This window comes from Dama dama, chromosome 11 (genome assembly GCF_033118175.1).
Source record: "Dama dama isolate Ldn47 chromosome 11, ASM3311817v1, whole genome shotgun sequence".
NCBI classification, from domain to species: domain Eukaryota; kingdom Metazoa; phylum Chordata; class Mammalia; order Artiodactyla; family Cervidae; genus Dama; species Dama dama.
This window is the reverse complement of record NC_083691.1, coordinates 95,496,384-95,513,864: the sequence shown is the minus strand read 5'-3', so window position 1 is coordinate 95,513,864 and position 17,481 is coordinate 95,496,384. Positions and strand designations below refer to the sequence as shown.

The 17,481-nt window shown below is 46.7% G+C and overlaps 1 protein-coding gene across 1 annotated transcript in view; it reads left to right on the top strand.

The window, feature by feature from the left end:
* The window catches only part of IL18RAP (interleukin 18 receptor accessory protein), a 35,205-nt gene extending 18,869 nt beyond the window's left edge, over positions 1-16,336 (top strand). The window contains exons 6-11 of the mRNA XM_061155843.1: positions 2,749-2,814; positions 5,065-5,188; positions 8,681-8,832; positions 9,918-10,055; positions 11,993-12,166; positions 12,904-16,336. Coding sequence (XP_061011826.1) covers positions 2,749-2,814; positions 5,065-5,188; positions 8,681-8,832; positions 9,918-10,055; positions 11,993-12,166; positions 12,904-13,310 — 1,061 coding nt within the window. The 3' untranslated portion in view covers positions 13,311-16,336. The remainder of the gene's footprint in view (positions 1-2,748; positions 2,815-5,064; positions 5,189-8,680; positions 8,833-9,917; positions 10,056-11,992; positions 12,167-12,903) is intronic.
* The last annotated feature ends 1,145 nt before the right edge of the window (positions 16,337-17,481 follow it).

Below are 17,481 nucleotides of genomic sequence, written 5' to 3'. Positions count from 1 at the left end.
AGCCATTGAGGGTTCTGTGAAGGAGAGTGTCATGAATAGATCTGGTTTTGACATAGATCTCTCTGCTTATTGTGCAGAAAATGGGTTTGGGGGAGCAACAGTGGAGGCAGGAAGAAGAATTAGGAGGCTGCCATGAGTCAAGCAGGCAATTGCTGATGGTGGCCTGAACTAGGAGGGATAGAGGGAGAGAGAGAAGTGAATGAACTCCAGAAATATTTAGGAAGTTATTTGTAAAGGGGTTTGGGAATCAGGAGTGAGGAAGAGGGGAAAGGAGGAGTCCGGGATGAGAGCCAGGTTTTAAGTTGGGTGAGGAGGCGGATTTTCTGTACACTGAGGGAAGGTGAGATGGAATGGGGAGGAATGGGATGAGCTGGGATGGGATGGAACAGAATGGGAAGGACAGGATGTGGTATACGGGGCTGGTAGAGGGAACAGGTGAGAAGCAACAGGTTTGAATTATGCTCTTAAGAGATGTCTCTCATCACTTTTCAGGGGGAGGGGCAGTGCTGGGTCTTCATTTCCGTGTGGGGCTCCTCTAGTTTCAGTGCGTGGACTTCTCTAGATGTGGCTTGGGCTTAGTTGCCCCATGGCATGTGGGATCTTCATTCCCCAGCTAGGGTTGGAACCTTGTCCCCTGTATTGGAAGGTGGATTCTTTACCACTGGACCACCAGGGAAGTCCTCTGTGGTCCCTGTTTGAGCAGACCTAGCAAAGGTGATTAGAGATGGAGTTTAAGTGCAAGATGAAAGAGGGAAATCAAAGATGGTTTACTTTTCTGGCACGATGAGTTGGTAAACAGTGGCATCATGCCATGAGACAGAAGAACACTGTAAAAGAAGTGAGTATGAGGAAGAAATTCAGTGTTAGTTAGTCTTGAAAGGACTTTCAGTCGTCAAGTCACCGTGACAAGTGGGTATTTGGATACACCAGACTGGGATCTAACAGCTGGAGCTGTGAATGTGAGAATGGTTGGCATACGGTCGAGGGAGACGGGGTCAGGCTGGCAGTGAGGACAGAGAGGAGAGAGCCCAGAGCATCCAGCGCTGGGGGTGAGGGAGCATCTCACAGGAGCTGAAGCAGGGACAGAGGAAAACTGCCCCGGAACGCGGAAATAACACGGTGCAAGGAGGGAGTGAGGCTCGGCCTCGTGTGGTGAGACCCGGGAATAGATCACTGGCTCTGGGAAGAGAAGGGTCATCATTTACATCAGCAAGTGGGTATCAGTGGAAGGGCAGGGAGGGAGTGGTAGAGGAAGTGAAACCGATGACGCAGGAGCAAGAAGCTTTCAAGGGTAGAGATGGCTCAGAGGACAGGTGCGTGCAGCACTCGAGCTGCCCCCGTGGAGAGCAGGTGAGTGCAGACCGCAGGGAGAGAACTGAGGAGTGACGTTCACAAGAGGCAGAGCAGCGCGAGGAGGGGCCCGCAGCCCTTCGCGGAGTGAGCAGAGGCTGGGAGGACAGGCCAGCGTCAGGGCAGAGATGTGCAGCCCAAGGAGGAGCGGAGAGCATGCCCGGCGCAGCCAAGGCTGCCTGCTGCTGTTTAGTCGCTCAGTCGTGTCTGACTCTTGTGACCCCCGCGGAGGGTCCCACCAGGCTCCTCTGTCCATGGGCTTTCCCAGGCAAGAACACTAGAGCGGGCTGCCGTTTGCTTCTCTGGGGGATCTTCCTGGCCTAGCTACTAAGAGGGAAAGCAGGTTAAAAACTCAGCCGTGCCCAGCGGATTTTTGTGCAAGGAGGTCATGGAGGTGGCTGGCAACTTTGGCCAAAGGGGTTTCAGTGGAGAGATGGGAGCAGAAATCAGACACATGGGAGGGGAGGGGAGGGAGGACATGAACACACAGTGCTCTTTCCAGAACTCAGCTGGGAAGGAAGGAGAAGGGGTGGGGATGTGAGTTGAAGAGCATTTTTCCTCTGTTTCAAGATGGAGAGACTGGGGAATTCCCTGGAGGTCCAGTGGTTAGGGCTCCAGGCTCTCACTGCTGAGGTTGCTGGTTCAATCCCTGGTCAGGGAACTAAGATTCCTACAAGACATCACAGGGAGCAGCAAAAAAAAAAAAAAAAAAAAGATGGAGACTGAGCAAGGATAAATGCTGATGGGAAGAGAGAGAGAGAGAGAGAAAGTAAAAGATACACGAAGAAGGTGGAGTAACTGAAGGAAGGAGGTCCCTGAGAAGTAGGAGAGGAGCAGGAGGTGCCCAGAGTAGAAGAGATGAACTTTCCTATCTTAGGAGATGAGGCATCTTCAGGAGGGACTTCGACAGTGGTGGCACATTTGAAAGTTTGTGACAGGAAGTTGAGGGATAATGATCCATGAAGGGCTGAACTCACCTTTACTTTGAAATAAATTGTAAACTTGAGGATGGAGGGAGAGGTAGACTCCTATCTGGCTGACCTGTGCATTTTCTCAGGTGGGTTCTCCTTCCTGTTCCATTTCTCCAGACGGACCGCAAACCAACCTTGGAGGGAAAAGATGAGGGTTCAAGTCTGTGGTTGGCAAGCAGTCTGGCCTGGAAGAAAATGTACCCAGGCAGATATGGACTTATCAAGGATTCATGTTTTGCTAAAACCTGCAATCTGATGTCACAGTCATTTCTGGAAGCCTGATTTTCACATGCAAACTTCAATTTCTGGTCTTATGGATTATGGATAAAATTTGAAAAAGTTCCCCCAAATTAGATCAAAACGTGACTGTGCAGACCAGGCCTTCGGATTTCCAATGCAAATAACGATTTCTAATTTTATCTTTTAGTGAAGAACACTAATCTCAAACCAGATATTCTGGATCCCATCAAGGACACCTTGGAAGTAGAACTTGGTAAGATGGGTGGGGTCATTACCCTTGAATGACCTTGTCCTGAGAGCAGGTCTAAGTGTGATTCAAGGAAGAGCATCAGGATTTCAAGTCAAACAGAACCGGGGGTGAATCTAGACGCGGCCACTGACTAGTTCTGTGACCTTATACAGTTGCTAAATCTCCTGAAGCCAGTGTTTGTAAAACTGTAAGTGGACAAAGCCAAAGTGACCTCACAAAATTGCATTGAGAAATAAGGGTGGCTTGAATGTCAACCATGGTTAATAGATTTTTGTAAAAGATTCTTCCTTACTCCACATAAATTGGAACACAGATTGGTTAGGTCCATTGGTTATAGATTTAACCAATTTACCAACTTAGGCAGCACCAAGTATTTATGAATACGGTGTTTGGTTTGGCCTTTAAGATAATCACAGGAGAATACTACATGAGTTGTATTCCAAAGTAGTGTCTTCTTTGGAGTGGAGGGGGAAGCGACTTCTAGTGGTTCCCTTTGGTTTTGTCAGCTTCAATAATATCTACATCTTCCCACATAGCCAAATAAGAACTGCTGTCTTCAAAGCCAAGTGCGGATTGCTCCAGTAAAATAAATGCTATTTTAAGTGCTAATAAAGTATTTATTCTTGTAGAAAGAAAGGAAAAAGTAATATTATTGTAAAAGGCCACAGAGTAGCAGTTTCTTTTAGATGCTAATTAGGGCTTTCCTGATAGCTCAGGGATAAGAAACCTAGGAACCAAAGCCGGAGACACTGGTTTGATCCCTGGGTCAGGAAGATCCCCTGAAGGGGGACATGGCAACTCACTCCAGTATTCTTGCCTGGGAAATCCCACAGAGGAGCCTGGTAGGCTACAGTCCAGGGGGTCACAGAAGAGTCAGACAAGACTTAGTGACTAAACAAGAAGATAATATATTTCATTATGAAAAGAAATGTCAGAATAGATATGGTAAATTACCACTAGGTGGCGGGAGCGGTATATCCTGATAATGAAACAGGGCTATTGGGCTGGCTAAAAGGTTCATTGGGTTTTCCCTGTAAGACCTTATGGAAAGACCCAAATGAAGTTTTTTGCCAACTCAACAGTACAGGCAACGTCACAAGAATGAAAGGAAGGAGGAAAGAAGGAGGGAAAGCATTAATTAATATAAAAATAGCCAAGTTACCTCCGTGCTGTGCTTAGCAGCCTCAGTTGTGTCCGACTCTTTGCGACCCTGTGGACTGTAGCCCGCTAGGCTCCTCTGTCCTTTGGGTTCTCCAGACAAGGAGACCGGAGTGGGTTGTCATGCCCTCCTCCAGGGGATCTCCCTGACCCAGGGCTTGCACATGAGTGTCTTATGTCTCTTGCATTGGCAGGCGGGTTGTTTACCACTAGTGCCACCTGGGAAGCCCTAATTACGTATGGTACCACTGAATGTTAAAGTTATCACTGTAAGAAAAGCATTATCAAGGTGTAAAGGTGAGTTTTCAAATGAAGTCCCTAGACTTTATATGGTTAAAATACTGAATTTCTGGATAAACCTTGCCTAGAAAATGGGTAGAAAGAGGGCGGTGTAGTTACATGCACACCAATCCGCAGAGCACAATTCAAAATAGAGCTGAATATCCAGATAATCACCAAAACCTCAGGGTTTTCATTTAACATGCAAATGCTTTTGGCCACCTGATTCGAAGAGCTGACTCATTGGAAAAGACCCTGATGCTGGGAAAGATTGAGGGCAGGAGGAGAAGAGGGTGACAGAGGATGAGACGGCTGGATGGCATCATCAACTCAATGGAGATGAGTTTGAGCAAACTCTGGGAGATAGCGAAGGGCAGGGAAACCTGGCAGGCTGCAGTTCATGGGGTCGCAGAGTTGGGCACGACTGAGTGAATGAACAACAACAAGAAATGCAAGTACTGCCTATAAAATATTCTTCAGCAACACGCTTGTAACTACTTTAGCAGCAGCGTTGGAAGACGGTGCTAGTCATTGCAACTGCTCATTTTCCTGGTGTTTATCCTGAAACCACATTAGAACTCTTAGTGTATGACCATGCCAGTCTCCGTCTGGGTAAATATAGTCATAGGTTTGAGATCTAAGTGTTGCCCGGTAGAGACAAACAGTCCTGGTTTTACATGTTTCTCAGTGAGAGACAGGTAGACGGTTGGTTATGACCGCCTCAGGGGACAGTTTCCAGGCGGTGTCTTCCTCCTTCACAGGGCACATCCTTCTTACCAGCTGCCTTCCTGTTTTCTGCGGCCCCTTCCTTCTCAGGAAAGCCTTTAACTCTTAACTGCACGGCACGATTTGGCTTCGAAATAAACTTTAATCCTGTGTTAAAATGGTACATGAGAGATTCTGACCAGGAGTGGGAAATCAAAACACCCAAGGGAAGAAGGTAAGAAGGAAATGAGCCAACTTGTTCTCTGTAACTCACATGACAGGCTTTCACCTTTAGAAAACCCCGCAATCATGCACCCAGAGCTGCGTGCACACACCCACAGCTGATGGTGTGGCCACTAGCGCCAGCTAGTGGAACAAACAAAAGCATAGACATGCAAAATGAGAGCTCATTTAATTTTTTAAATTTTTTTTTCATTTATTTTTATTAGTTGGAGGTTAATTACTTTACAATATTGTAGTGGTTTTTGCCATACATTGACATGAATCAGCCATGGATTTACATGTGTTCCCCATCCCGATCCCCCCTCCTGCCTCCCTCCCCATCCCATCTCTCTGGGTCTTCCCAGTGCACCAGCCCTGAGCACTTGTCTCATGCATCCAACCTGGGCCGGTGTTCTGTTTCACCCTTGATAGTATATTTGTTTCAATGCTATTCTCTCAGAACATCCCACCCTCGCCTTCTCCCACAGAGTCCAAAAGTCTGTTCTGTACATCTGTGTCTCTTTTTCTGTTTTGCATATAGGGTTATCATTACCACCTTTTAAAATTCCATATATATGCGTTAGTATACGGTATTGGTCTTTATCTTTCTGGCTTACTTCACTCTGTATAACGGGCTCCAGTTTCATCCATCTCATTAGAACTGATTCAAATGAATTCTTTTTAATGGCTGAGTAACATTCCATGGTGTATATGTACCACAGCTTCCTTATCCATTCGTCTGCTGATGGGCATCTAGGTTGCTTCCATGTCCTGGCAATTATAAACAGTGCTGCGATGAACATTGGGGTGCACGTGTCTCTTTCAGATCTGGTTTCCTCAGTGTGTATGCCCAGGAGTGGGATTGCTGGGTCATATGACAGTTCTATTTCCAGTTTTTTAAGGAATCTCCACACTGTTCTCCATAGCAGCTGTACTAGTTTGCATTCCCACCAACAGTGTAAGAGGGTTCCCTTTTCTCCACACCCTCTCCAACATTTATTGCTTGTAGACTTTTGGATAGCAGCCATCCTGACTGGCGTGTAATGGTACCTCATTGTGGTTTTGATTTGCATTTCTCTGATAATGAGTGATGTTGAGCATCTTTTCATGTGTTTGTGAGCTCATTTTAACTTGGGGGGCCCAAGGCAGTTTTGTATGGGCTTCCCTGGTGGCTCAGAAGTAGAGAATCTGCCTGCCAAGACCAAAGATGTGGGTTCCATCCCTGAGTTGGGAAGGAGTAGAAAATGGCACCCTCCTTCAGTATTGCTGCCTGGGAAATCCCATGGACAGAGGAACCTGGTGGGGTACAGTCAAGAGGGTCACAGAACTAAATTTTCAGTTGTTTTATTACTTTATAATTTATTTTTTATTTTTGGCCTCATGACTTGTGGGAACTTACTTCCCTGACCGGGGATTGAATCCAGGACCCAGGCAATGAAAGCTCAGAATCTTAACCACTAGACTACCAAGGAAGTTCTCTCCCACCTCCTTTTTTTTTTTTCTGTACTTCTTTTTTTCGGTTGCGCTGTGCATCGTGTGGAATCTTAGTTCCCTGACCAGGGATCAAACCTGCATTCCTTGCGTTAAGAAATGTAGTCTTAACCACTGGACTACCAGGGAAGTTCCTGAAGTCCCTTTTAAAAAATTACTTAAAATTTTTTTATTTTTAAAAAATGTTATCAGTTGTTTCAAAGTTCTGTTTGTAGAACAGTTTGCTGTGGCTGCTTGGCTCACCAAGCTAACAAGCAGGGACACTGACCCAGGCTGCTTGAATAGACTAGGTGTGTCCAACAGACTGGAGAAAACTCTGCACCCCTGCCAGACACTCCCATCCCCCCGCGCAGTCTTCCTTCCACAGTGGGGTCAGTCAGGGTCCGAACTCTGCAGTCCTTAAGGGTCCAGAGTGTATCCAGAGGAAAAGGCACAGGAATATGCAGTCTGACCAAAATTATGAGACATGAGAAATAGTTGACGCAATCCGACCTGGAAAGTGAGACCCAGAGATGGGATAGCTATTTTTTTCTTATTTTTTTATGCATGTCCACGGCAGCTTTATTTACAATGTTGTTCTTGTTATTGTTTAGTTGCTCAGTCATGTTTGACTCTTTGTGACCCCATGGACAGTAGCCCATCAGGGTCCTCTGTCCATGGGATTTCCCAGACAAGAATACTGGAGTGGGTTGCCATTTCCTGCTCCACAGGATCTTCCTAACCCATGGACAGAACTTGCGGCTCCTGCAACTGCTGGAAGATTCTTTACCACTGAGCCACCAGAAGTCCTTTAGTAGAAGTTCAGTTCAGTTCAGTCGCTCAGTCATGTCCGACTCTTTGCGACCCTGTGAATCACAGCACGCCAGGCCTCCCTGTCCATCACCAACTCCCGCAGTTTACTCAAACACATGCCCATTGAGTCAGTGATGCCATCCAGCCATCTCATTCTCTGTCGTCCCCTTCTCCTCCTGCCCCCAATCCCTCCAAGCATCAGGGTCTTTTCCAATGAATCAACTCTTCGCAGGAGGTGGCCAAAGTACGGAGTTTCAGCTTCAGCATCAGTCCTTCCAATGAACACCCAGGACTGATCTCCTTTAGGATGGACTGGTTGGATCTCCTTTCAGTTCAAGGGACTCTCAAGAGTCTTCTCCAAAACCACAGTTCAAAAGCATAAATTCTTCGGCACTCAGCTTTCTTTATAGTCCAACTCTCACATCCATACATGACCACTGGAAAAAGCATAGCCTTGACTAGACGGACCTTTGTTGGCAAAGTAATATCTCTGTTTTTTAATATGCTATCCAGGTTGGTCATAACTTTCCTTCCAAGGAGTAAGCGTCAGTAGAAGTTAGACATTTATAAATTGTAGTATCTGTTTTCAAAGGGAGTTTGTCATGAAAGAAAGATCAGATGAGGCCCACAAGCAATTATCAGTTTAGTTCAGTTGCTCAGTAGTGTCTGACTGTTTGCGACTCCATGGACTGCAGCATGCCAGGCTTCCCTGTCCATTACCATCTCCCGGAGCTTGTTCAAACTCATGTCCATCGAGTCGGTGATGCCATCCAACCATCTCATCTTCAGTCATCCCCTTCTCCTCCTGCCTTCAATCTTTCCCAGCATCAGGGTCTTTTCCAATGAGTCACTTCTTCGCATCAGGTGGCCAAAGTGTTGAAGCTGAAGCTTCAACATCAGTCCTTCCAATGAATAATCAGGACTGATTTCCTTTATGACTGACTGATTTGATCTCCTTGCAGTCCAAGGGACTCTCAAAAGTCTTCTCCAACAACCAATTATATTCTAGTATAAATGTTTAGTATGATGCTTAGCCAACTCCATCATTTTTTAAAAGTGGGTCATCTCTGAGTATCCTCCATCCTTTCAGCATCTCCTTGTGCTATCTGACAGCTCTTCTGAAAGCCGAACAGTTAGTCTGCTTACATAAGTTCCAAAAACTGTTTAATGCATGTCAATCTGTGTTACCCAAGTAGTGTGGTATTTTCCCTCTTTCCCCTAGTGTTAAATCCACCTTAAAGGATGAAGTCATAGAACGTGTTGTCTTCTTGGAAAAAGTTACTCAGAGTGATCTTCACAGGAAGTTCATTTGCTTTGCCCAGAACTCCATTGGGAACACTACTCAGTCCATCCAGCTAAAAAAGAAGACAGGAGGTGAGCCTGAAGGTGGATGCAGAATGCACGCAACTGCTTTTACCTGGGAGGAGAGGAATTTTCCTAAAAAGTAGTCATGGTAATGATAGCCACAAACATGCACTAGATGCCAAGGTTCTAAGTATGCACTTTGCTTGTGTTGATTCACTCAATACCTTCACCAAGGCCATGCAACAGTAAGTTTCACATTGGTGATCTAGAGCTAGTCCTCTTACTAATATTCTGCATACAGGGGAAAAACCTGTGTTGGAAAAACCTATCATTTGTTCATTCACTCATTCATTCTTCCTAGAAAGACCTACAGAACATGCCCTACATGACAGGCATCATGCTAGGACCTAGCCCTTTTTCTTATTTTCCTCCCCTGGCTTCCAAATCCAGAGCATATGGTGGTCTGGAGTTGGAGAGTGGAGAAGAGAAAGAAGGGAAATGGAGAAAAATGCTCAATTTAGGAGTTTTATGTATACATCACAGATTGTGGCTAGAGAGGAAATTCCTGATAAGGAATGGCTTTTAAATTTCTTTAAGAAGTTCAGAGTTGAAGGTGATATCGTTCATTCACCAATGAATCGAGATGAGAAAACGAGCACTTTTGGAATGCTTGTGAGGCTTCACTAGGACACAATTCATGCCTGGCGCCTGGTGGATGCTCTGTTGAGGTGTGGGTTGAAGGTGCCATGTGTTAGGTACTTTAGAGGTGAGAAAGCAAGTTGGAAGTAGCTCTGGGCTTCAGGAACTTTAGATTTTAGTAGATTTGACAACACATGAAAGTAAATTATAGTAGGCAATGAGAGGGAAGCTTATCAGGAAAAAGTAAATAAAAGTAGTTTTTGCCAGTTTCCCCGGCCACCCCCAATCAGGAACCGGCCATCATCCTGGGTTCTCTTGAGTTCATTTTATGACAGTTCCTTCAAGCTGTGGTTTAAGACATGCCCAGAATCAAGAGAAATGTTTTCAGTGGCAGTGATTCCGGCAAATCTCCTCTGGCAGAGGTGCTCGGGTGCTGTGTGAGTGTGGGGGTGTCGGGGGGGGGGGTGCTCGGCCTCCGTAACTGCTCACCCACAGCTGCCCGTCTCTGTCCCCAGCGGTGTTCCTGTATGTCCTCCTGGGCACCGTCATGGCCCTGGCAGGCCTGCTGACCGCAGGCGCGCTGCTCTACATGTACTGGATTGAAATAGTGCTGCTCTACCGAACATACCAGAGCAAGGATGAGACGCTCGGGGGTAAGCGGCCACCTCACCTCTGCTGTTTCCCCTCTGAATGGACCTAGATGGAGAGAGCGTGGGACAGGCACGTTCCCTCAGGGACAAAGTCATGGCCCCCAGCCTCTGAGATCCTTCTGCTGGTCTGGTGTCTCTATACCTGGGAGGGTTGGGACCCCAGGGGAGAAATGACTTCTTCTCATTCCAGTTACTAGGAATCTTGCCAACAATGCTATTGTAGGACATCTTGGACTTAAAAATGACTGTCCAGTTGACATCCTAAAGCAAGATGGTGGATGACTTAACATCTCCATGCCTCCTTCATTTTCTCTTCTGTAAAGTAGGGTTGTAATCACAATGAATGCCATGTGGGCTCGCTGAATGGACACCCTGAGGGTTTAGAACAGCAGGTAGCACATCGTAAGCACACAGGACATGTCAGTTCCAGGCTTCCCAGGTGGCACTATTGGTAAAGAATCTGCCTGCCAATGGGGATTGGCAGAATCCAATCCCCTGGGTCGGGAAGATCCCCTGGAGAAGGGCATGGCAGCCCACTTCAGTTTTCCCACCTGGAGAATCCCATGGACAGAGGAGCCTGGTGGGCCGGAGTCCACAGGGTGGCAAAGAGTTAGACACGGCTGAGTGAGTGAGCACACACACATAGCCGCTTTACAACGTTGTGTTAATCTCCGCGGCACAACGTGAATCAGCTGTGTGTACATGTATATCCCCTCCGTCTGATAGTACTATTTGAGAGACATTATGCAAAGGGCTGGAAAATGAGCCAGTTATGTCCAATTTCAGAGCCCAGAGGCTAACTTTTGGGATTTTCTAGTTTCCATTTAGTTCTACAGCACACCTTAGAACCTATGTGTATTTATATGTATGTGTATTTATATATGTGTGTATTTATAATATGTGTATTTATAATAGTTGAGTCAACAACGGCATTTGTTGTTATTGTTTGGTCGCTGAGTCCTGTCTGAATCTGTCTGCATGGACTGTAGCCCACAAGGCTCCTCTGTCCATGGAATTCTCCAGGCAAGAATACTGGAGTGGGTTCCCATTTCCTTCTCCAGGGGATCTTCCCCACCCAGGGATTGAACCTGCCTCTCCTGAATTGGCAGGCAAATTCTCTGCTGCTGGGAGGCCTCAAAAGAATCTTACGAGACCTTAAAAATATCCTAAAACAAGTTCCAAAATATAGTTCTCCATCTGAAAGGGAAAAGAACGTGCCTGCTGTAAGTCAGACACTAAACTCTTCATCTACATTATCCCAGGCAATTCTGACAGCAGCCTGCCAGGGGTTGTTAGTCCCTCATTTTACACGCGGGGGTTCAAACACAGGTATGTTGCTGTCAGCTCCCAGCGTGCTGGGCCCTCAGAGTGCTTTGCTCGCTGGATAGTATCATGCTTTGATGGAGCAGACTGTCCTTTGATGTGCAACTAATGAGCCAGCAGGGCTGCAGCTGCAGAGAAAGCTTAGAGGAACTCCAGAGTGTGTGTGGTTTAATCAGAGAAAAAGCCCCGGCTGTTTGATCTGACCTCTCAGGGAAGACGCAGGAGTGCCTCAGTGATTAGAATCTGATTCTGGGTGCACAGTCGATGCTCCTCAGCAGTGTGGTTCTGAAAAAGTGAACACAGATGCTGCTTTTTATTTTCGAAATCAGTTCAGGGCTTCCCCAGTGACTCACCGGTAAAGAATCTGGCTGCTAATCCTGGAGACGTGGGTTTGACCCCTGGGTTGGGAAGATCCCTCTGGAGGAGGAAATGGCAACCCACTCCAATATCCTTGCCTGGAGAATCCCATGGACAGAGGAGCCTGGTGGGTTACAGTCCATGGGGTCACAAAGGGTCAGAGTAGCTAAACAAGGATCCCAAGTCTTAATTCCTCCCCGCTTACCATAAGGCTTGAGCTTAGGTAGGTATTTACATTCTTTCTTGTTCCTCTTTCTCAGACCAAAAGGAGTTTGACGCCTTTGTATCCTATGCGAAATGGAGCCCCTTTGAGAGCGAGGCCTCTTCGTCTCTGAGTGAGGAAAACTTAGCCCTGAATCTTCTTCCTGATGTTTTGGAAAACAAATATGGATACACCCTGTGCTTGCTAGAAAGGGACGTGACCCCCGGGGGAGGTAGGTCTGCAGCCGGCAGAAAACGCAGAAGGAGAGCTACAGGCATACACTCTCGGTGTTGTCCTCCATTCTTTCTCTTGGACTACGGGAAGGTTTCATGAGCTTAGAACATCCTGGGCAACAACACAGAAAGCCATGTGTTGCAGAGACATGCCCCATTGTGAAAAAAAAAAAAAAAAAATCCATCTTCAAAAAAAAACAAAAATATTGGAGCCCAGAGAGACATCCAGAACAAAGATATCTTTTCTGGCTCCTCAACCGGAAGTTAGTTCTGTCCTCCCAAATGAGTGGCCCCTGTTCTTCCTGGGACTGCCAGCCACAGACTCAGCACTGGGCCCAGCAGGCTCCCAGGCCGGGCACGCTTCAGATGTGCAGACCTTATTCATCTCACCATCCTCCTCTGCCTCAGACGCCCCCACCCAGGGGCCAGGGACAGTACATGCCCCTCCCTCATTCCAGTCAACCTTGTTCCAATGAGTTTTGATCCAGGAGGGACTGAGAAGTTGAGGGGAGAGAACGCAGGGGAGGAAGTGGACACCGACAGTCACTAGACTTGGAAGTGTGTCTCCAACTGCCTGTAGAGTTGGTTGATGCAGTAGGAGTGATCAAGAAAACCAGGCTTCTCCTTTTCTTTGCCATCACAAAGAATCCCGCTGGGTGGATCTGGGAGGTTCAGGGTTATGGTGACTCAAGGTTTAACAATAACAATTGCAAATAATTAAATTCCTTCTCTCCAGTGTACACAGAGGACATTGTCAGCATTATTAAGAAAAGCAGGAGGGGAATCTTCATCTTGAGCCCCAACTATGTCAGTGGACCCAGCATCTTTGAACTACAAGCAGCGGTGAATCTGGCTTTGGAGGATCAAACACTCAAACTGATTTTAATTAAGTTCTCTTCCTTCCAAGAGCCAGAGTCCCTACCTCATCTAGTGAGAAAAGCTCTCAGGGTTTTGCCTACCATCACCTGGAAAGGCTTAAAATCAGTTCCTCCCAACTCTAGATTCTGGACCCAAATACGCTACCATATGCCTGTGAAAAGCTCCAGGGGAGTCACGTGGAACCATCTGAGAATTATCCCATGGATTTTTTCTCTGGAAAAGACAGAACCCACTGGGAGGAGCTCCCAGCCTGGAGGATGGTAAAATGGATGCTGAACTGCCTCCCCCTGCCTCCCATCCTGTCCCTGGTGAGCAGAGACCTTGATGGATGGAACACACAGCACACACCAGGCTGATGTCACCGGGAAGGGTCCTGCCAGCCCTGAGCAAGCCTGGTCGGCACTGGAATGAACGGAAGCTGTGGTGCAAGGCTCTGATTCCCTGGACAGGACAGAGAGAGGGCGAATTCTCCAGACTCCTGCACATATTCAGCCCACAAAGTCCCTAAGATTTTCCTAGTGGTCTGAGCAGAATCGGCAGATACAGCCACTTGTTTTTGTGGCCATGGACTGTTGTGTCTGTTATGTATCGTACACATCACTTTTTATATCTTTGCAATCAAATAAATATTACTTTATTAGAAACAAGTGATTGAAACTGCCAGAAGCATCTCTGTGAAGAAGATGATTCTTATTCTGTGTTCGCCATTCACTGGAGCCCAGAATGCAAGGAGGAAAAGAGATACCAGGGGTCAAGGACCAGACAGGACCTTGGTTCATCTCTACTCGAGGTGTCCTCGAGGGAACTAGAAGGAAGACCTCCTTCTTCTTGGCTGACACAGCCCTAAGTCAGGACACAGGCCTTAGGGAGCAGAGTGGGGTTAATTTCAGCTCCTCCTTGTCCCCTGGTCTTTGTACAGGGCCTGAAGTCCATGCTTTACTCTGGATCACAGGAAGTGGGGACCAATTAAGCCAACGTGATTTGGCCAATGAGGAGACAAGGAATTGCGTGCGTGTGTGTGTGTGTGTGTGTGTGTGTGTGTGTGTGTGTGTGTGTGTTAAGTCACTTCAGTCCTGTCTGACTCTTTGCAACCCTGTGGACTGTAGCCTGCCAAGTTCCTCTGTCGATGGGATTCTCCAGGCAAGAATACTGGGATGGGTTGCCATTTCCTTCTCCAGGAGATCTTCCTGACCCAGGGATCTTATGTGCAAAATACTGTGTTGGCCTGAAAGTTCGTTCAGGTTTTTCCGTAAGATGTTACAGAGCTTTTTGACCAACCCAATAGAAAGACAGTGGCAAGAGGCAGCAGCCAAGACAACAGTCTGGGAAATAATTGTCTACACTGGTTAACAGACAGCAGTGTTAGGGCTTGAAGAGTGCTTAAGTCTGAACCACTGGCCCACTGAGACTGGGGGTCCCCATGTGCTTCCTGCCCCTCTGGTCTCCGTGTGTTCCTCGTAAGTGATGGACCATCCACTGGGGGACCAAGTACCTGTTTCTCCTGCACAAGGCTCATTTCATTCTCACCAGTGCGTTTTCCTGATGGAGTTCAACCTGCAGTTAAAACAGTGTTCTAGTCACAGGCGGATGTCCGAATGTCACGCTCTGTCTTCCTCATTCATTGTTGTTGTTCAGTTGCTAAGTCGTGTCCAGCTCTTTGCAAACAATGGACTGCAGCACGCCAGGCTTCCCTGTCCTTCACTATCTCCTGGAGCTTGCTTGAGCTCATGTCTGTTGAGTCAGTGATGCCATCCAACCATCTCATCCTCTGTCTCCCCTTCTCCTCCTACCCTCGGTCTTTCCCAGCATCAGGGTCTTTTCCAATAAGTCGGCTTTTTACATCAGGTGGCCAAAGTATTGGAGCTTCCCCCATAGAAGGGAACGATTCGTTTGTGCAGTAAAGCAAAGCAGCTTCCGGGCTGATTCACACATTATGTGTCCCATTCACTGGTATGAGCGTGATCCAGGTCTAAAGTCATTGTCATCTGGCCACTGCTTAGTGTCTGTGGGAAACGCCCTGACGTATCTTTGCACAGAGGCACCCACATCACAAAAACCACGGTGGCCTGGCGTCCAGCAGCATCCTTGTTGGGAATTTCAGTGATAAAGTTAAAGATGAGTTCCAGGGTACAAATTATTCCTGGACGAAGTTTCTTGTGGGAAGCCTCATTGCAGGGTCTCAGAAGGGAAGGAGGCACACAGCCGTTGTGCCATGGGGTCAGGGGGATGACCTGAGTCCTTGGTTTTCCGGTCGGTCACTCTCAGAGACCTAAGCCTCAGAAATCTCTTTTGGCCAGTTTATCCAGGTTTCTTTTATTCTAGAATAAGCATGGCCATAACTGATATTTGCGGAGGTCCAGAGTTTTGTTCTTTTTAAAATACTTATTTATTTATCTGGCTGCGCTGGGTCTTAGTTGCAGCATGTGAGATCTTCAGCCTTCAATTTGGCATGTGAGACCTTTAGTTGAGGCATGTGGAATCTATTTCCCTGACCAGGGATCACACCCAGGCCCGCTGAGTGTGATCAGGGAATGCTGAGTCTTAGCTACTGGACCACCAGGAGGTCCTTGGAGTTTTGTTCCTAGATTAACCAAAGCTTATTTCTGCATACACACAATAAAGAAACTAGGTCTACCACTGAGAGAATACACTCTTTCAGGCCAATAGGTGCAACTGAGGATGACAAATTAACATTTAGGATAAAGCTTTATTTACAGTTCTTACAGGTAATTCAATCAGATAAGGTGGACGGCCAAAACAAACGTGTATATACAGGAGACTGATGGTAATTAAACAACTGATCTCGGTAAAATACAATGTGAAGGAATAATTGTTTTTTCCCACCACACCTTCTAAATAAGGTGCCCATATGTTCTGGTTCTGCTTTACACCTGTTGTCCAAGTATGGTTTTCATAGGGAGAATATAATTTCTGATTCTGAAAATGTGTCCCACTTTAGAGGGTGGTCATCTTTCCTCTAGGGCACGTTGTAGAATGGTCTTTACCGACCCTGAGTGATATCTCAGGCAGATCTGACAATGTCCCTGGTCTCACCTGGGTTTTAATACCCACATTTACTATCTATACTATTGCCTTTCCAGACTGTAGTACCAGATAAGATGGAGTAAGCATTCAACCACCTTTTCCCCACTCATTGTAGCTATGAAGCTTGGATTAGATGCATATAGAAATCAGTTTGATTTTTAAAATATGACACAACCAAACCTATCTACGAAACAGAAACAGAATCACAGACATAGAGGAAAAACTGGTTGCCAAGGGAGCAGAGGTTGGAGGAAGGATGAAGTGGGAAGTTGGGATTAGCAGACGTAAGCTTCTATACATAGGGCTGATAAACAACAAGGTCCTCCTGCATAGCACACAGAACTGCATTCAATATCCTATGACAAAACATCATGGAAAAGAATACTGTAAAAGGTATATATGTATACATATATGTATAACTTACACCACTGAGTACCTGCTTGGTTTCAAGAGCCTACATCTCTGTGGTGGGGGGCAGGGGGAACTGTCCATTTTGATTCATGGAGCTGTAGTCTCAAGAGGGTGTGGCCAACATCTCTTGATCCTTCTTTCTTTCCTCTTACCACCTGGTGGGAGCGCTGGAAGCCTTGTAGGGAAATGCACTGCAGGGTGGGGGGCTTAAGAGCAGCAGCGCTCTCACAGAGGGAACAGGAGATCTGTAGAACCTGAAAGTACCTTGCTGAGTGTAGACCGGAAGGCACTCAGGAAAGCAAACCCTTAAAGCTGCTTTCAAACTTCAGGGCTCACCCCCAGGCTTCATAGGCGTGAATCTGACCCTAAATAGAACACCATAAACTCTCAGAACTGAACTATAAGATAGACTGCTCCCTAAGTTCCAGGGACAAGTCCCAACAGAGCTGAAGGACATTGAAACCACAAGGCTGGTTAGAATTTTGGGCTTGAGTCCAACTAGGTCAGTTGCCTGCTTAAACAAAGTTGCATCCTACATAGGCTTTCATAAGATCCAGAGTTGCATGACATAATATTTCAAATATCCAGGATACAGTCCATTGAGAGCAAAACATAGTGACATTTGCTGATGGAATTTTCAATGTAGGTAGATGCAATATCAACATAAAAGGGATAAGGTAGGGGAATTTGTGTGGTGGTAAGGCACACACAGCTTGAAGTAGTAAAATATTATTTCCAAGTAGAAAGTGAAAGCGTAAATATATTTTTATCCCTCGTGTTGGGCTGTGCTCAAGTCGTGTCCAACTCTCTGCGACCCCATGGACTGTAGCCCTCCAGACTCCTCTGTTCATGGACTTTTTCAGGCAAGAAAACCAGTGGGTTGCCATACCCTCCTCCAGAGGGATCCTCCCCACCCAGGGATCGAACCCATGTCTCTGGTACTGGTAGGCGGGTTCTTTACCACTAGCACCACCTGGGA